The 20,136-nt window shown below is 48.8% G+C and overlaps 2 protein-coding genes across 3 annotated transcripts in view; one reads left to right on the forward strand and one right to left on the reverse strand.

Annotated features, from left to right (window-relative positions):
• Nucleotides 1–272: 272 nt before the first annotated feature.
• Nucleotides 273–8,467, forward strand: Mcam (melanoma cell adhesion molecule). 2 transcript variants are annotated; one of them, XM_021206888.2, is made up of 16 exons: nt 273–372; nt 2,123–2,253; nt 2,342–2,549; nt 2,643–2,713; nt 2,807–2,894; nt 4,573–4,752; nt 4,911–5,032; nt 5,153–5,315; nt 5,413–5,531; nt 5,618–5,759; nt 5,907–6,028; nt 6,132–6,273; nt 6,368–6,463; nt 6,586–6,733; nt 7,037–7,154; nt 7,535–8,467. In XM_021206888.2, the coding sequence occupies exons 1-16, from the start codon at nt 306–308 to the stop codon at nt 7,562–7,564; spliced, it is 1,947 nt and encodes a 648-aa protein (XP_021062547.1). In that variant the 5' UTR covers nt 273–305; the 3' UTR covers nt 7,565–8,467. The 2 variants fall into 2 exon arrangements, with proteins under 2 accessions (XP_021062547.1, XP_021062548.1); XM_021206889.2 differs by lacking the exon at nt 7,037–7,154.
• A 6,546-nt stretch (nt 8,468–15,013) lies between these two features.
• Nucleotides 15,014–20,136, reverse strand: part of Cbl (Cbl proto-oncogene) — an 84,334-nt gene continuing 79,211 nt past the window's right edge. The window contains exons 14-16 of the mRNA XM_021206746.2: nt 19,799–19,896; nt 18,842–19,021; nt 15,014–17,867 (exon numbers count right to left, since the gene is read on the reverse strand). Coding sequence (XP_021062405.1) covers nt 17,575–17,867; nt 18,842–19,021; nt 19,799–19,896 — 571 coding nt within the window. The 3' untranslated portion in view covers nt 15,014–17,574. The remainder of the gene's footprint in view (nt 17,868–18,841; nt 19,022–19,798; nt 19,897–20,136) is intronic.

Below are 20,136 nucleotides of genomic sequence, written 5' to 3' on the forward strand. Positions count from 1 at the left end.
GAGAGCTCTACAGCGACCGGGCCGGCTTCTGCCGCCTCGGCCGGTCATTCGAGCCCCAGGACACCTGTCATTGCTCCTTCAACCTTTCCAAGCCTGAAAACGGGAGTTAGCCTCTAGGCCTGGATCGGGGAGCAGCAGCTCGCAGCCGGCGCGCCGGGGGCCCGCCCCCTAGGGCGCGGGGAGGGGGCGGGGGGCTGCGCGAGGCGGGGCCGGGCGGCGCCCGGGGTCCCCTCCCCCGCCCCCCTGACGTCAGCCCCCGACAGCGGCGAGTTCCTCATTTGGCTCTCGCCCTCCGTCGGGGAAGCATGGGGCTGCCCAGACTGGTGTGCGTTTTCCTGTTCGCTGCCTGCTACTGCTGTCGTCGCGCCACGGGTGAGTTCTTTGTGTTGAGGGGGTTGTGGGGGGGCCCGACCCGCGTCCCGCAGATCCCAGGCGTTGGGAGCTGGGGGATGTCTTCGACGGAGCCGGAGTGTGCCGCCCGAGTGTAATTTGGAGACCAGAACTAGTAGCAACGCAGAGTCGGGGCTCTGCACCCCAGCGGGCGCTCCTTCTTGCCAGAGTCCCCAATTCCCAGGCGCCCCGCGTGCGTGCAACTTCTATGCAGCGGGTTTGCAGCCTAGGTTTTAGAGTATTCTGGGAACGGACCCGGTCCGGTTGCGGCAGCAGCGAGCTTCGGGAAGGGGTGGGGCCGAGCTTCTGCAGGGCGCTGGGCCCGGCCTCCCGCAGGTGCTCGCTCTGGGTGCTGGATGCTGGGTGCTGGAGTCCCGGCAGAGAGGCGCGGCCGGGGCGCATCCCCAACCAGTGCATCCCGCGCCCGCCTGTTGCTGGAAAAGGCAGTTTCCCTTGCTGGAGGGGGCCGCCGACCCCTCCCCCTCCGCCTGGGCCGCACGCCAGTTTGGAGGTGAGCGAGGGAGGAGGGAGGCGGCAGCTCTTACTGGGGCTGGGCGTTGGCAAGGGCAGCGGGTAGTGTGGGTCTCCTCGCGCCTCAGGGTTTGACGGGATTACAGGGGAAAGATAACAGATGGAGAAGTTCTACAACAGTAACAGCTTTTGTGGTGGACTAGAGTCAGGTGGAGAAAGCCTGGCACCTCGGAGCTTTCCTTTAAGCCATCGAGTAGACAGGCGCTCCTGGGTCCGGGCTTCCCTTGCAGGGCACGCAGTGGTGTCGTGTGTTATTCTTGGCTCTTTCTCCCGTCCCAGCCACTGGTCAGGCTGGGGAAGAGGAGGACTGGGCATTACACACTTCGCTGGCCTCTTGTCCAGTGCCAGCCACGTCCCTGGGGTACTCCAGTCTAGTGCCTCCCAGACTGACCTTATTTCTGGGGGAAGGGCTAAACCCAACTAGGCAATCATAGCACAGAAAACTCAGTCTCGCTCTGCCCTGCTCTTCTGGCCCTGAGGAAGCAGAGATCCAAAGTTCCTGCTAACGGTAGAAGGCTATTCCCACCTTCCCTCCAGTCTGGAAGCCACACAGTCCAGACATCCCAGGGTCCAGTCAGATTGTTCTTAGTGACATCACCTCTTCAAAGGGCTGGCAGCATGCTGGCACCACTGATGTCACTCCTGCCCACTCTCTGTTTTTTGACCTAACCCCTGAGGGAGAGACTCTGACCCCTGTAGACTTGGATGGGGTCTTCAGATTGTATTGCAGTGTTTCTTGACATGGTGCTGTGGGAGCATAAATCGTAGCCTCTGGCTAGAGTTGGCTCACTGTGTCTTCCAGAGGATTTGGGGGACAGAGGGTAGAATAGTGACGTCTTCGTGGAGGGGGGGCACACAAAGGGGCCTGTGTGCCCCAGCCTGGCACATGCCTTACATTCCCCTAGTCTGAGCTCACCAGGACTAGGAAGGGGCCCAGGAGCAAAGGGGCCTTCATCTTGGCCCAGAGCCCATATTCCTCTTATCTGTCTCTCCACCAGCTTCTTCTAAGATATACCAGTCACTCTGTCTGCGTTCCACCCCATATTCCACTGGGAGAGGTCTGACCCAGGTTGGGGATGTGGGCATGGGGAAGTTGAGGGTAAGGAGAGGAACAGCTGCAGTGAGCCAAGAGAGAGGAGGGGACTGGACAGAGCAGCTGGAGCTGACAAAGCTGCCTGGGCGTGCCCCACCCTTTCCCCAGGTGTGCCAGGAGAGGAAAAGCAGTCCGTGCCCACGCCCAACCTGGTGGAGGCAGAAGTGGGCGGCACAGCCTTTCTCAAGTGTGGCCCCTCAGGGGCCTCAGGCAACTTCAGCCAAGTGGACTGGTTTCTGGTGAGCGCCTGGACTTCGGAGGGCAGTAGTTGTGTGGGAAGCAACTGTGTCTCCTCAGGGAGCTCATATCTCAGTTCCTTTCCCTCAGATTCACAAGGAGAGGCGGACACTGATTTTCCGAGTGCACCAAGGCAAGGGCCAGAGTGAACCTGGCGAATATGAGCACCGCCTTAGCCTCCAAGACTTGGGGGCTACTCTGGCCCTGAGTCATGTCACTCCCCACGATGAGCGAATATTCCTGTGTAAGAGCAAGCGACCGCGGCTCCAGGATCACTTTATCGAGCTTCGGGTCTTCAGTGAGTGTCCCCCTCATTTCTGCCTTCAGGGTTGTGTGGACCATGTAGCAAAGATGGGTCTCCATGTCTCTGTTCATTCCCCTTCCACTGTAGAAGCCCCAGAGGAGCCAACTATCCAAGCCAATGCCGTGGGCATCCACGTGGACAGGCAAGAGCTCAGGGAGGTGAGAGGCACTCCGTCAAATGACGGTGGACAGCGGCTAAGCAGGGACAGGAGGGAGACAGAAGCAAGGAGACTCTCATCCTGTCCTCTTTAGGTTGCTACCTGTGTGGGGAGGAACGGTTACCCCGTTCCTCAAGTCATCTGGTACAAGAACAGTCTGCCCTTGCAAGAGGAGGAGAACCGTGAGTAACCCTTACTGAGAAGGCTCGGGAGGGCCATCTAGCATGTCCTTGTAGAGCTTTTACTAAAACAAACAAAAACCATACAGGTGATGCTGAATAAGTCAGACTATAGGCTGGACAGTTAGCTCCGTGAACATCACGGGTTGTCTTGGCAGAGGACCCAGGTCAGTTCCCAACACCCACTTAGTGGTTCCCAACTCCACTTCCAGGGGGATCTAATGCCATTTCCTGACCTTGACCTCTGAGGACAGAAGGCGTGCATGTGATGCACATACACAAGAAGGCAAAACATTTCTACACATTAAAAAAACAAACAAACAAACAAAAAACAGCCAGGCATGGTGGCGCATGCCTTTAATCCCAGCACTCGGAATACAGAGGCAGATGGATTTCTGAGTTCGAGGCCAGCCTGGTCTACAAAGTGAGTTCCAGGACAGCCAGGGATATACAGAGAAACCTTGTCTCGAAAAGCCAAAAAACAAACAAACAAATAAGCAAAAAACTGTAACAAGTTTTTGGATTTTTTTTTTTTTTTAATTTGGTTTTTCCAGACAGGATTTCTCTATGTAGTCCCGGCTGTTCTGGAACATGCTCTGTAGGTCAGGCTGGCCTCAAACTCACAGAGATTCACCTGACTCTGTCTCCTGGACACTGGAATTAAAGACCTGGCTACAACATTTTTTAGAAGAAAAACTTAGACTATAAAGAAAAAAACCTTAGGAATTCCTTTCTGACCCAGGCTTCTCTCAGAAGTGACTTCTGCTCTCAACTGTTATTTTTCTTCATTCTTATTTCTGTGTCCATCACGTAAACAAATGCTCGAAGAAGTGTAGAGGGCTGACTGTGGTGTTTTGAGACAGGAACTCATGCAGCTTGATATGACCTAACTGCAGATCCTCTGCCTGCCACTCAAAGAGCTGGGATTCCATGAATGTAACACTGTTCCTGGCTCAAGCAAGGCTTGTGGGTTTTTTTTTTTTTTTTTTTTTTAACTGTCTTTAACCAGGAGTGATTTTTGAATACACACTAGTCTGGGGATACTTGGCAGTGTCTGTGGGCATTAGTGGTTGTCACAAACAGGGAGGCTGCTGTTGACATCTGATATGTAGAGGTTAAAACTACAGCTCAGCATCCTACAATGCACAGGATGGGCCCCACCACAAACGATTAATTCTGCCCCAAAATGTCAATAGTGCTGAGCCGAGAAGCCCTGACCTCAGTGGTCATGCTGGGCACACATCCCTTTGTATAACCTTCCCAGGTCAGTCTGTTCAGATAGACTCACCTTGCTTCCTCTCCTCACATTGCGTATGACGTGGCTGAGTTTCCACGCTTCCGTTAGCATTTAATGTCTCAATGTTTCATCACCGTGGGGCATTTGTTTTGGATTCTGAGGATTGAACCTAAGGCCATACACATGCTAAGAATTTGCTCTACCACTCAGCCTTCTGCTCAACTCTGTTTTTCTTTGTCTCTGGGGTGTTGCTGGCACCATCCCTGTATGTATGCTAAGGTGTAAATGCCGTCCTAGGGTGAATACCAAGCAGTAGAAGTGCTGGGCTGAAGGGTCATCATTCTGTGTTTGGCTATGGGCCTCTCCTTTAGACATCTCCCTGCTGACCCCCAGGGGAAGCCTGAGGGGTGCTGAGGCAAGGCCTTGCTTCCTCCTGCTACCCAGGAGTTCATATCCAGTCATCACAGATTGTCGAGTCCAGTGGCTTGTACACCTTGAAGAGTGTTCTGAGTGCACGCCTAGTGAAGGAGGACAAAGATGCCCAGTTTTACTGTGAACTCAGCTACCGGCTACCCAGTGGGAGCCACATGAAAGAATCTAAGGAGGTCACTGTCCCTGTTTTCTGTGAGTGCTGACTCCCTAGCGCCTCTCTGGAATTTTTTTTTTTTTTTTTTTTTGTGGGGGGAGGGTTGGGGTGGGCCTGGTGGGAACTCCTGCTAGTCCCTCAGTGTCAAATCCGGGGCCTCCTCTTGGACTGAGAGCCTTCACCTTTGCCCAAACAGACCCTGCAGAAAAAGTGTGGGTGGAGGTAGAGCCTGTGGGACTGCTGAAGGAAGGAGATCATGTGACAATCAGGTGTCTGACTGATGGCAACCCTCAACCCCACTTCACTATCAACAAGAAGGTACAGAGAGAGGGAGCACTCCAGGCTGGGTGCACGGAGAGGGCATAAAGGTGCGGGCAAAGGGGTGGGAACAGTAGCAGGAGGGCATCAGCTCACCCTCACCCCTTTGTGCTCCCCCAGGACCCCAGCACTGGGGAGATGGAAGAGGAGAGCACCGATGAAAATGGGCTCCTGTCCCTGGAGCCTGCCCAGAAGCACCATAGTGGGCTCTACCAGTGTCAGAGCCTAGACCTGGAAACTACCATCACACTGTCGAGTGACCCCCTGGAGCTGCTGGTGAACTGTGAGACCCTGGGATGGATGCAGCATCCATCTGGGCAAAGAGGGAACTGGCTCTTCCCAGGCTGACTTTTTTTTTTTTTTTTTTGCTATGCCTCCAGATGTGTCTGATGTTCGAGTGAATCCAACTGCCCCTGAAGTCCAGGAAGGTGAGAGCCTCACGCTGACCTGTGAGGCAGAGAGTAACCAGAACCTTGAGTTTAAGTGGCTGAGGGACAAGGTACCCGGATGCCTTTGAGACTGGGGGTGGGGGACAATGAGAGCTTGCTCTTTTTCAGACCCCCTGACCCACCTCTCACCCCCTAGACAGGCCAGCTGCTAGGGAAGGGGCCGGTCCTCCAGCTAAACAACGTGAGACGGGAAGCAGGGGGACGGTATCTCTGCATGGCATCTGTCCCCAGAGTTCCTGGCTTGAATCGTACACAACTGGTCAGCGTGGGCATTTTTGGTGAGGCCCTTTGTACAGTCACCCTGAGTTGCGTGGGTTTGAGCTGTTGGAGCCCCCCCCCCCAAAGGCCAGCTTGTACTGTGGGCGCTGAGGTGGCAAGCAGGCTAGTTGGTATTTGGGAGGTCTAATCCTTCCCTTTCCCCCCAGGGTCCCCATGGATGGCATTAAAGGAGAGGAAGGTGTGGGTGCAAGAGAATGCAGTGCTGAATCTGTCTTGTGAGGCTTCAGGACATCCCCAGCCCACCATCTCCTGGAACATCAATGGCTCGGTGAGCAGGCCTGCTTCATCTCCCCGTTCTCTTAATCCCTGCCTAGGCCTTGAGGCCATGGCCGGAGATGCTTCCGCCCTCTGAGAGGCCCATCTACTTCTAGGCAACTGAATGGAACCCAGATCCACAGACGGTAGTGAGCACCTTGAATGTCCTTGTGACCCCGGAGCTTCTGGGGACAGGTGCAGAATGTAGAGCCTCCAACTCCCTGGGCTCAAACACCACCACCATTGTTCTGAAGCTGGGTGAGAGCGGGCTCCCTGCAGAGGCTGGCAGGGGCATGCCCACGCACGGGCATTAACGTGTGCTACTAACCCCCCCACTCCTTCTGCCTCCTAGTCACTTTAACCACCCTCATACCTGACTCCAGCCAAACCACTGGCCTCAGCACCCCCACAGTCAGTCCTCACACCAGAGCCAACAGCACCTCCACAGGTAAGCTGGGCCTGCGCAGTGGCGCCCAGTCTCCCCTGTGGAGAAAGGTAATGGCCCATCTGTCCCCCTGGGCTGGATAGGGTGGGGCAGCAGGGAATGACTACTACAAGTGTCTTCGACAGAGAAAAAGCTGCCACAGCCGGAGAGCAAAGGTGTGGTCATCGTGGCTGTGATAGTGTGTGCCCTGGTGCTTGCCGTGCTGGGCGCTGCTCTCTATTTCTTCTACAAGAAGGGCAAGCTGCCATGTGGACGCTCGGGAAAACAAGAGATGTAAGCCAGGCTTAAGCCCTCCTTCCCTCCCCCATTTTTGGCTGCCCAGCTTGCTGCCTCATAAAGGGCCTGCCCCTGTCTACCCAGTGCCCACTTACCCCTGGAGAGCAGAAACTGGACCTGTTTTTACTGTCCACTACCAAACTGCCACCAACCACACCATCTCCTCCAATTCTCCCTTCCTGAGCCGGCCCCAGAGCACCAGAGTGTCTATTCTCAAAAGGTCATTTCCCCCCCCCCTCCTGGGCCTCCCCCGGTCATCCCCCCCCCCCAGTTGCCAACCTCTCACCTCCCTCCTCCCAGCACGCTGCCCCCGACTCGTAAGAGTGAATTTGTAGTTGAAGTTAAGTCAGATAAGCTCCCAGAAGAGATGGCTCTCCTTCAGGGCAGCAACGGTGACAAGAGGGCTCCAGGAGACCAGGTAGGAGGCAGTTCCTGAGGCCAGGGCTCAATTTTCAGGAATTGGGGGTAGTGGGATAATGGTACTTGTTCCTAACACTAACTCTTTCTGTCCTTCATCCTTGGTTAGAGATGGGGAGCAGACCTCTCTTGCCTTAACATTACTACAGGTGGCAGTATGAGGGAAACGGTAGAGGGACCCTAGAGAAAGACCGCACCCCAGCCACCTTTTGCTAAACATAGAGAGACTTAGTTGGGGGACTTCTGTCTCCCCCGTTCCCCCCCCCCCCATTCCTGCTGCTTGCTTTAAGGTCGTTGCAGTCCATCAGCTTTTGCTTTGGCCTGTCTGTCTGGTGGTCATGCTGTAGACCTTGCTGGTGACTTCCCTCTACCCATTTTCAGGGAGAGAAATACATCGATCTGAGGCATTAGATGGCTCCCATTGCACTGCTCACAGCTCCCTGCTCCATCTTCACCCCAAGCTGAAGCCTCCAGAGGGACAGCAGGGACGAGCCACACTCGGCCCCCCTGCACATCAGGCCTGAGAGCTAAGAGCTGGAACAGGAGTCCTCTGCAGGAACTCAGTGGGCCACAGAGGCCTGGTTTTAGAGACCAAGCCCCCCTCTGTGTCCACTGTAATGCTTATCCCAAGGGGCCCATTTCCCAGGGCTTTTCCTTGCACAGCCACTGGTGGCAAATCCTGCCATCAGCTGTGTGAGCTTGCCTCTTTGAGCTCATCTCTCCTCACAGGCTGTCTTCGTGATGCAGGACCTGGGTACATGGTCACATTATTCTGTTCACATTGGTCCTTATGAGAACCTCACGGTCCGGAGGCGGCTGCTTTTGGACCTTCCTGCCTGCTACTGATTCAGGGTCTCCTTTGGAACATTTTTCCTTTGGGTAGTGGTCAGGAACTAGTGTAAGTCCTCCAGACACATCCCTGAGTAAGGAAGCCAGCCAGGCACTGTTTCTCCGAGTTTGGTTGTTTTGTTTTCTTTGAAGGCTACTGAGCCCAAGCTTCCTGCATTCCCTTAGTGACAAGAGACAGGACAGAGAGGAGGTCTACTGTTCATGGGGATTAGGCTTATAGGTATGTTAGTACCAAATTTCTACATGTGAACTTTGGGGGCCAGGTCTTAAGAGAGCTCAAGTGGGAGAATGGTATTTAGGAGATAAAAACCTGGCCTGGCAAGAGCTTTTGAGGTGTGTGTGTGTGTGTGTATGTATACATATATGTATATATATATATATATATATATATGGTTCTGTCTGTAAATTTGCAAATTATTTCCTTTTATATGTGTATTAGTAAAATAAAGTATTATTGTCCCAAAAGCATGATGCTGTGTTCCATTCATTATGAAGGACAGACCTGGGGCTTCCAAAGCCATAGGTGTTTTCACAGAGGGACAGGCTCCCAGAAGACTGCCTTACCTCTAGAGTATCCATAGCTGGGCAGCATGCTATTAAATGCTAGCTGGCGTCTCTGCCCCCTCCTGTGTGTACCTATTTACCTGCATCACTGCCATCAGCCCCAAAGCTACCCTGTGTAATTCCCCCTAACCCCAAATGAACCAGAACTCAAGTGTGCTACAACAAAAGAATTTTTATTTAAAAATATTTTTTTTAACAGACACGGGTGCTTGAAAAAGCTCTTTAGTTAACTGTATGGAAATGAAAAAATTAATAAATAACATTAGTATAACAGACCTCTAATTAGTATAACAGACCTCTACACATCAGTACACTGCAAGACAACACGGGTCGGAGAGAACAAGTCTTAAAGCTCCGCTGCTCTGCAAGAGTATTTACCTCTGTCTCCTCTTTACAGGTCAGAGGTTAAATACTGCTAATAGAAATCTTTTATATTAACATTTTAAAAATAGTTCATGAGAATCTCACCTAAGTTTGTGTTTTTTTTTAAACACTGATATACAAATTGGGACTCTGTTCTGGGGAAAATATCAAGTTCTCTCTTGTCCCACCCAAATCAAGAATTTAAAAATCTCGAATGAGGCAGATCTTAAAAAGAACTGTTTCCACCCCCCTCCCACTTTGTTAGCCACAGGCAGGGGAGAACCAGGGAGAAGAGGGGAGGGTATGACCGACAGGCCTCAGGGTTCCATGGCCCCTCCCTGGGTACAAGCAGACCCTGTGATGGGCACCAGCCACTTCATGCTTTATGGTTGAAGCCTTCAAATGAAAGGACAGCCAAGTCTGAGGAGAGGCAGGAGGTTGAAGCTGGCTCAAGATCCAGCAAAACAAAAGGACAACAGATGAAGCATCTCCTCTTCCCAGGAGAGTTCACCCTGCAGCTCTGCTCCGCAGGGCACTGCTCTTGGAGGTGGGTGAGTGGGCCACCCAGAGCAGTTATCTGAACACTAACTGCTGCCTGGAACCAACTACGTGCTGCCAGAATAAAACACTGCTCTTTTCCAGGGAAACCTCATGGCAGAGAAAGGAGACTATAGGCACCTAATATGCCACCTCTCTAGCCAGACATCCTTGTCCCCAAAACTCCAGAGCTAAAGATATTCAAGGCAGAAGAGCTCAGACTCTGGTATTTCCATATTAAGTCCTAAGATGCAGCCTGGGGTACAGCGCTGCCTTAGAAAGGCACAAAACATTTGGCTTTTTTTTTTTTTTCAGTGTGCTAAAAATTGTTTTGTTTTGAATAAAGGAAAAAGATATATAAGGTTAAAAATCCCAAGTCAGCTGCCATGCCCAGCCAGAAAGCAGATGTGGGAGGTACCTCACAGCTGCCATGCCCAGCATGTCTCAGCAGAGGTCAGACTTCCCACTTTCGGGTGCTGAGGAGGAGGTCAGGAGGTGGCTTCTCTCATGTACTGCAAGGCAGGCTTACTAGCCCAGAAAGCAGGGGAGAGAGAGCGCAGGGCCCCGAATTCACTTGCCACTTAAATACAGCCAGAACATGGCCACCCCCTCCACTACTGGGTGAGAGGTACCGGGAGGAGCAACACAGGCTCCACACCCCTCACTCGAGGGCGGATGTGGTGAGGCAGTGTGAGTCCGATGAGCTATGCACAGCATGCACTGAGCAATCCTCTTCTTCACTGGCCTCCATTCTGGGTCAGAAGAAAGGAGACTCAAGGCAATGTGAAGGTCTGCCTCTCACATTCGGTTGTAGCACTGAATCAGGAATGCAGGGCCAGGTGAGCAGAACTCCTGCTGACTTGTTCAGCAGCCAGATCAGTGGGAGATCTGAGGCTGGCCCTGGCCTGGGCTCTGGACAATACAAGGAGCGCTCAGCCACATTTTTCTCAAGCACTAAAACAGGGAAGAGGCTGCAAGATCTGCAAGCAGCTGTTGGTCGGCAGCTGGCCCCTCCCCACAGTGTTCTTCACCAGGCACAAAACAATGTGCAGGGCTCTCCCTGTCCCTAGTTCTCCATCTCAACTCTTGTGCTACTTACTGGAACCAAGAAATACTGGTACTTTCTCTTGCAACCAAGCCAGATTCCCTGGGGCACTGTGAAGGCACATGGCACTACTATCCCTCTGCTTCTTCATTCAGGAGCCTAGACATCAACTGAAAACCTGATGACCTGCTCTTGCCCTTTCTATGTGCCTCAAGGTGAATCTTTGGATTAGTAGGTTACTTCTGAGTATGCCAAATGACCTGACTATTTAGAAGTTAAAAGCAGGGTAGTATGTTTGATATGCCTTAGAACTCAGGCCAGGCTCTAGGATGGGATTCCAGTGATCCAGGCAAGCAGAAGCAGTTTTACTTCCCCAACACCTTAATTAAAAAATAAAAAATAAAAAAAATAAAAATAAAAAGAAAGAAAGAAAAAAGAAAGAAAGAAAGAAAGAAAGAAAGAAAGAAAGAAAAAAAGAAAGAAAGAAAGAAAACCAAACCAAACAAACCAAAAAACCAAACCCACCACACTTCTTACAGGACTAGAGAAAAGGCAGCCAGAGAAGGTACAAGTTTGTATGTTTAAGAAGCATACAAGAACAAACTCTTTTGACACTGAAAATATCCCTATTCTAGCAAATGTCCCAGTGGACCTAGGAAAGTAAAGCTAAGAATATCACTGTAGGCTCCCCTACAGGAAGACAAAGAGGATGGGGATGCAGAAGACTGGTCAAGAGCCCACAGAATGAACAGGTATTCAGCACTAAAACCAGAAGAGAGCCAAGCCAAAAGGTACTAGCTACAGGGGAAGCCATGATCTGTACTCTGAGTAACATCAAAGAGACCGGAGGTTGAATGGAGGCTAAGAAATGCCACCCAAGGACAGAAGAGTGGCTCAAGAGAGAGGGACACAATCTTGAGTGCCAAGACTCCTAGGGAGAAGAAAAGTAATTAGCAGCAAAGGTGACAGTGACTCTGACTAAGTTAAAAATAGGGGTGAGTAGTAGAACAGCAACTGTACTTCTATTGTGGAAGTTCCTTTGCATATCTCTTCTAAGCTCCCAGTTCATAATTTCTCTGTTCTCCCTACAGGTTCAGTGGGGATGAACCTTCAAAATCACTATTCTTGCTGAATGTATTCTTTTTTTTTTTTTTTTTTAAGATTTATTTATTTATTATATGTAAGTACACTGTAGCTGTCTTCAGACACTCCAGAAGAAGGAGCCAGATCTTGTTACGGATGGTTGTGAGCCACCATGTGGTTGCTGGGATTTGAACTCATGACCTTCAGAAGAGCAGTCAGTGCTCTTAACCACTGAGCCATCTCTCCAGCCCGCTGAATGTATTCTTTCTTAAGAATACACCCAAGCACTACTGTTCCTAGACTGCAAGCGCAATGTGGCCAGTAGTTACCTCATGGTCCTGCCTCAAGACTGCCCCACCGTAAAGACTGCATCTTCAAACTATCAGACTTAAAGGAAACTACAGTGGAAGAGCCAAAAGTCCCACTGGCAATGAAACCACTCCATCAGTGATGTGCACTTGAAGAGAGCACCTCCATGCATGCACCAGATGGTGGCGCTGCTTTCTCTGCTGCTGGAAACGAGGAGAAAATATTCCCACGAACAGGCAAGACACTCACATAGTCCAGTCTGGTCTTCAGCTTGTAATAGATCCAGTGCTGGCCTAAAATTCATAATTCTCCTATTTCTACTTTCGAAGAGCCATAAGACAGGCTTGTTCCATGGTTTTTAGGCTGGTGCACAAATAGCCTCAGGAGATATAGGCCCAGCACAGTCTCCCTCAGGATGTTCAGTCTGGCCCATGGAATTAATATACAGGGTTAACTTTTTTCCTATTCTTTCCAGGAATTCTTGAGTTTTTCTAAAGAATTGCATTCATCATAAGAAGATTACATGAACTCAAGGACTAGGGAACATATTTTGTCATGTATACAAATACGCTGTCGAGTAGGAGGAGGGACAAAGTCTAAAGCTGTCCAGTCCACTAACATACAAGAAGCAAGTCTTCTGTGCATTCCTATAGGATTGACTGTGTCTGTGGACTGAAATCAAAGTTGCATCAAGATACTCTGTGTAGTGCTAGAGAACACTGACCGTGAAGCTCTGGTCCCTCTAGTGCTGCTCTGCGCAGGTGTATGTGGACAGGATCCAGGCTCAGTTCCTGACCGGCTTCTACAAGAGCAGCCTAAGAATGAGGTCTTCACCCTTTCCAACCCTTTCATCCCTTCTAAGACAGAATTACTTAGAAAGATTGTTGAATAGCAGGAAAAAACAAAAACAAAACTCTAAACTGTATGGGAGATGGTGACAGTCCCAGAAAGGCAAAACAACATCTTTCCAGCAAGGAGGACTGGGGACAGAAGCAGCTCAAAGGTAGAAAAGGCACAGGACTGGAAAGGAGACGGCAGCGAGCTCAGCTTAAACATACAGTGTTCTAGTGTGCAAATCAGTCAGTGGACTCTGCATCCACTCAAGAAATGACACTAAACTTTGTAGCAAACATGGATAATCTATGAGGTATATACAACAGAATCTCCCAAATATTATCAAAGCCACAGGAAGACAACCGGGGTTAATGGGAAAGTTTCGGGCCAGTTTTAAGTGGACCAGCTCTGTAGGGGAAGATAAGTCTACATAAGAGCCATAAATACACACGTGCACAGTCAAATGCAAAAAAGAGCCAAGGGCAGCCCACGCTTAATTTCCCAATACCAGAAAACCACCAGGAGATGGCAGGAAAGAGCACATAGCTGACATTTCTGACACACAGTAATCACTCAAACATCTGTAGCCAGGATACTGGTTGGAAGTCTATTCAATGGAGTGATCATTCCAAACTCAGAAAGGCCAACAGAAAGAAGGAAGGTCTGAGAAGGCCAGTAGCCTTCTGATTCTCATGATGTGAGGTAGGAGAGCATTCAGTATTAGCATCATGGCTAACACAGAAAGACTAGATCTTGTTAATGGTGCCATAAAAGGAATACACAGCTGGTCCCTGGTTTGGTCTGCAAGCAAGTTATGTTGCAAAAATTAACTTGTTAGTTGGATACTTGGACCATAAAACATTTCTTACTTTCCTACAGAGGAAATAAATATTTTAACTATGAAGAATAGTGCCTTCCATCCATCTCAGCTGCCTGGTGCCAGCAGGACTATCACACATTGTAGTCCAGTGATAGGCATATCTGAGAATTGAAAGAGAAAGACAACATGGCAGAGTATGCAGGGTGGGGCTGGGAGGAGGAAGAGGAACATGGAGAATGGCTGGCCAGGGTCTATTTGCAAAAGCTGTCTAGTTTGTTAATTAGAAAGAGGTACACTTCAGAATCCACAGGTTTTTTTACACCATTTTAAAAACTTTTCACTGAAATGTAAATAAAGAAAATATCCAATTAAAAAAAAAAAAGCCGCCGGGTGTGGTGGCGCACGTCTTTAGTCCCAGCACTCAGGAGGCAGAGGTAGGCGGATTTCTGAGTTCAAGGCCAGCCTGGTCTACAGAGTGAGTTCCAGGACAGCCAGGGCTACACAGAGAAACCCTGTCTCGAAAAACCAAAAAAAAAAAAAAAGCCAAACTTTTCACTTTAGAAGGACAGTGGGAGGGACAGCTAGAACACCCAGTTCTGGGACTGGACTAGAAAAGCCTTGCCTGGAGTCCTGGCATGATGTGATCCATCAATAAGGTGGCAAGTAAAGCAATCCAAAGACACAAAGAGAGCAAGGGCCTGTGTTGAATAAAATAGGTTAGTGAAGGTGAGAAAAGGAGAAACGTTAAAGGGGTTTTCTGAAAGCTTGCCAAAATAGCGAGACTCAAAATAAAGCTTGTTTATGAAAAGGCGGTTTTAGGTAAACTCAGAGGACGGGCCTAAGAGTTAAGACTTGCCATAGACGGAAATGAAAAACAGCAAACCTGCCCTCACAGGAAAAAGAAATTCAAAATTTGGAGACTATCCAAAATGAGTGGCATGAAACCTTCCTAAGGACACCTACTAATACCAGGTACGGGCCTCAGTGTGTCCTGGGAACTAAGGAAAGGCCTATACACAATGGCCTTAAACCTTAACACCAGCAGGTATACATCTGATTAACCAACACCCAAGTCAATCAGAGATGTGCCTGTCTAGCTTAGGGACTCAATACCCACCTACCCTACCCACGCCCATTCTAGAGCTCACACCTCAGCAAACAGCAGGACAAAACTGTCATTTCCCTAAACAGGATGGGCAATAATTCCCAGAGATTTGGTTTTTGTTTTCTTTTGGAGGCAGGGTTTCCTGTAGCCCAGGCTAGTTTTAAACCTGCTATGTAGACAAGAGTGCCTTGAGCTTCTGGTATAGTCTCTACCTTTTTTTCTTTCTTTTTTTTTTTTTTAAAGATTTATTTATTTATTATAGGTAAGTACACTGTAGCTGTCTTCAGACACTCCAGAAGAGGGCGTCAGATCTTGTTACGGATGGTTATGAGCCACCATGTGGTTGCTGGGATTTGAACTCCGGACCTTCGGAAGAGCAGTTGGGTGCTCTTACCCACTGAGCCATCTCACCAGCCCAGTCTCTACCTTTCGAGTGCTAAGTATCAGGTGTGCAGAGTGGGGACTGAACCATGGCTCTGTGAATGCCAGACAAGCACTCAACCAACTGAGCTATCTCCTTAGCATCCACACAAGACAGCCGCACAAAGAAGGCAAAAGGCCTGCAGCCAGCAATCTTCCCTGGATACATCCTCAGATTCTGGGCAATGGCTACAAGGAAAAAAGACACTCCGACATAAACAGACTAGAGCCTGCAGCTTTTCCCTACTTCTCTTTTAAAGCCTTTAATTTTTATTTTTTAATTTTTTCATATGTATTTGTTTAATGCTCTGCCTGCATGTATATATGTGCATCGTATGTGTGCCTGGTGCCCACAGAAGCCAGAAGAGGGCATCAGATTCCTCTGAACTGAAGTTATAGATGGTTGTGAGTTGCTTATACATCTGAGAAACCTTTCATATGGGTGCTAGAAACCAAACCTAGTCCTCTGCAAGAACCGTTGCTCTTAACTGAAGTCATCTCTTTAACCCCTGTTATTTTTGAGACAGGGTTTCAAGGAGCTTTGAGCTGGTGCTGAACTCCTGATCATCTTGCCACCATCTCCCAGGTGCTGAGATGCCACCAAGCCAAGCCTGGCTTAGGCTTTCAATATTCAAATGAACACAAAGTTGGATATCACAAGCTTTTTGTGGATGACAAGCTATTGTTGTCTACTCATTGCTATACAGAGAAGACACTGAGTGACCACAGCAAGTCAATAGAAAGCACTGCTGTATCTGCCTTGCGAAGAGCCTTAAGGCAAGAGGGTAAAATCCAGACCTTGAAGCATCAAGAAACTAAAGGAAGAGTTCAAAGATTTTTGTTGCAAAAGACTGGAAAGCAGATTCTTGGTGGGTAATTTCTGCCTGGACCTAAAGAACAGAGAGGAGTCATGTGAAAGCCTGCTCAACTCAACAGGAGAAAGGGCAACGCTGTCAGAGAAGCCAGCAAGACTCCAGTCAGAGAACAAACTGAACCCAAGAGGTCACTATAACGACTTAGAAACGGACTCTCCAAAACAACTCTCCATCTCCTTGATGAGCCTGCAAATACACTAACTACTACATTGTCCCAAATTGTCTGACTAAAGAATTTCAATGAATGATATCTAAATACTGTAGATGGATGACACAGCGGTTATATCTAGGACCCAATAAAAAAGGCAAGGAAGGAGAAAGAGAAACCATTCCAAAGCAGAAGCTAACAACCAAGTCACTGGGTGCACCAATCTCGAGAAGCCATCAGCAAACACTGCACTCACCGGTGTTATCTCTGTTCCTTAGAGGGCAAAGAAAGAAATTATTTCTCAAAGGCTTACCTGGCCCCTATTCAAGGGAGAAATCCTTAAGCTGAAGTTAACCACTGGGAAGAAAGACTAAACAGATAAGTCCTTACTGTTTATTTTGTAAATCTAAATATCATATATGACTGACGCTTCCTAAAAGCTCTATGGTTTTGGGCTGGAAAGCCACCCTGGAAACAAACGTTCTGTTCCTGTTAGGCAAAAACACTCATTACCTACATCAGAAACATATACCTGGCATCAAGGCAGCAGACTCCCACAGGCTATTTCCTGGGGAGGACACGGAATGTATATGAAGGCCTCTATCTCAAACCGGTCACTAGGTAATTAAGGAGAATTAAAACTTCTTTAAAAAACAAAACCAAAAACCAAATTCAACATTCCTATAGAAACAGCACTTTGGAGTGACCAGTGTTAGGTGCTAGCATCAATTAACCACAGAATAGTACTTCCTTCCCACTTATTCTACCAAACAAACCAACACCATCACACATTAGAAAGACCATCCTCTAAGCTGCTTGGTTTCAGTAAAACTGGTCACAGCAAGCCTACAGAACACCAATGAGGAGGAGGTGAAGTACGGAGTTTCCAAGGGAAAGGACAGCGGATATTCTAACAATATAAAACATAGCTAAGTACATGATAATCTAAGCCAAAGGGGAGGATTGAGGTTGCAGTATCCAGCAGGGCTAGGTGCAATACCACAGTAGATGGGAGTCTTCAGAGATTCCTTCCTGAAGCTCTTGTGCTAACTCCCTGCCTGGATTCACACACAGCAGGATAATCTTATAATGACAGGACACACAGACACAGACACACACACTCTTAACAGGAAAGCCTTAAGTCCTTAACTAGGGCCACAGCACAGCACTTCTACTGCTTCCTGTGCTGTTTCTGGGGTAGGTTACCATTTATTTAATAAAAACCCACTCTCTCCTACTGGAGACTGTAGGACTACAAAAACACTCTTAAGACCAATATAATAATGAAACACATTAGCTGCTCCATTTTCATTCCACTGCTTTGAAATCTTGGAACCATATGTGGTGATCCCCACAGCAAAGACAGGACCTTGCTGTGATGTCCCCAAAGAAGCCACTGCTTTCCTAGGCGCTCCTTGAGTAAGAGCCTGGCTCATGGGTCCTCTGAAGCCATGGCAGGGAGAGATGTGCTAGGTGGCTACGTGGGCAGGAGAAGAAATAGAAACAAATTCCCGGAGGATGTTTTTAGCCATCTCAATGTTGTTGTGGGCAATGACCAAAGCTTTCTGAATGTCCTGGTAGGAATAGCCCTGACTCATGAGGCGTTCAATCTCACTTGAGAGCTGCGGTGAGGGGGCTGTGGCCACAGGGTTAGCAGTGGCACCTCCGCCGTGTTGATAGCTACTGGCTTTTCGTTCTGAGTTGATTCTCCGAGGGAATGGTTTGGGGGGCCGCTCAGGAACTTGGGAACCCTCGTTGAAGTCTAAAAGAGAAAGGAAAGAAAACATTTGCAATCTTAGGAAGCTCACATTTAACAGTAGTAACAGTAGTTACTAATAGTGCTAATAGTGTGCTTTCCTTTCCCAGACGGGACTCAAACTCCCAGCCGTGCTCCTGCTTCAGTCTCCCAACTGTGGCCATTACAGCTATGAACCACCACGCCTGGCCTAGTCTGGGTTTTATCAGTCTGCGGTGCTAGAACTAACCCCAGGACTGTACACACGATAGGTTAGTGGTCTGCTGCTGGCCTCTGGGTTTTAGATCTAGACTCCTACCACAGAGGGAAGGACCTTCTAAATATGCCATGCACCCATGCTGTTAACAACAACTATGACTCTGAAAAGCATATAACACCTACACTGGGTGTCATACTTAGTAATAGGTTCAGACACTCACTAAACTATTCCTACAAATAAGGAGACAACAGCTTAAACTATAGAGAGAGGAAGCAGGAAGCTGGACTGGGTGGAGATGCCACCTAGAGGGAGACCTTTCCCTCAGCTGTTTTGAAAGTTGTCTTCAATTTCCAAAGTGACAGTTATTCTGGCTGCTGCCCTACCAGGCAGTCACAGGTAGAAGAGCAGCCCTGGATACTAGAGATCGATGGGGCTGGCCCAGGTCCATAAACTGTGTATTGGAGGGCAGCACATTTCTTCCCCAGTAGAACAGGGCTTAGAAAAATAAAATAACATGGCTTCCATCAAGCCTAATTTCCAGCATTACATGCATACTCAGAAGCCCCGCCCTCCTCTGTAGGCGGAGCTGTGGTTTAAGCACCACCTGCAGAGTTTCACTTCCTAATGTAGGACCTAGGACCAGCTTTCCAACATATAGACACAAGACACAGTCCACTACTTCTACTCACTGACTTACTGACACCAGACAGTCATGACTTTCAGTTATAAACCAGAGGCCAGACAACAATCCAGGACTAGCCAAGACAGCCCGGAGACTCACTTGTGGGGTCACCATCCAAAGACAACCAGCCAAAGGAGGAGCTGGCATTGGAGATGTCAGACAGGGTCCGGCGGGCCAGTACAGCTGGCACAGGAGGCTTAGGCACATCATAGCCATCATCCTCGTTTTCTGATTCCTCAGGGCCAGTACTAGTATGTGCTGTAGCCAAATTCCCTTCCCCTAGTAGAAAGTTGGTGTAAGTTATTGTCCTCTTCCTGACATCATTTTCCAACACACTTCAATCCAGAGGCATCCATTATTCACACATGCATACAATCATTTACTTCATTCAACAGTTACTCAAATGTCCACTGTGGATGAAATACCATCTGAGGTCCTGTGGACAGAGGTAAGCAAAACCTGCCCCAGCTCTCTTGCTGAACATGGCAATAGTCACCTTTGCTATAGTTAACAACTACTGATGCAAGAGTCTCGAGAGCCTCTGCATCTCACCTCAGAAGATCAGCCAAAGGTTTCTTGAAATTTCCCCTTGGCAAGCTGCTTAACTTGGGAACTTAGTATTTACCACCCACACACAAAAGGATTTCACCAATGTAATGCAAGTACAAGAGAGCTGCTAGTTAGTACTGAGATAGAACAGATCTCTCCATGTAACAGCCATATAACAGACGTCTCCAGGCCCTGAGAGAAGGCAAAAATAGGACCTAGTGTTTGAAAAGGAAATAAAAGACAAGCGGGTCCATCTTGTCCACAAATCAAAGACCTTTGAACAAGAGTACTGAGAATAATTTTCTCCTTGGTTTAAGCTATCTCAACCAAATGTTAACAAGCAGCCCTATGGTCTCCTTTTCTTTCCAGACAGGGTGTTAGCTATGCAGGCAAAGCTGGCCTCAAACTTGCAACCCTTTTGCCTTAGATGCCCAAATACTGACATTTTACAGACAGGTGCTACCACATAAGGCATACCAATTTTTAAGTAGAAGACAGGCCACTCACCAGAGGCGCTGTTTTCTGCTACAGACAGTGCTTGGGACTGGATGTTATACATTGCTTCATAGGTGCAGCTGTCAATCTGCTGGTCACAGTCACATGCTCTGAATCACAAAGAGGTACAACGGTCTTCACAAACAATTCTGTTATTTGCAAATTTAAGAAGACTCACCTGTTTCTTTTTTTTTTTTTTTTTTTTTTTTTTTTTACGGGGTTTCTCTGTATAGCTCTGGCTGTCCTGGAACTCACTTGGTAGACCAGGCTGGCCTCGAACTCAGAAATCCGCCTGCCTCTGCCTCCCGAGTGCTGGGATTAAAGGCCTGCGCCACCAGGCCCGGCGACTC

Source organism: Mus pahari, chromosome 10 (genome assembly GCF_900095145.1).
Source record: "Mus pahari chromosome 10, PAHARI_EIJ_v1.1, whole genome shotgun sequence".
Lineage (NCBI taxonomy): Eukaryota > Metazoa > Chordata > Mammalia > Rodentia > Muridae > Mus > Mus pahari.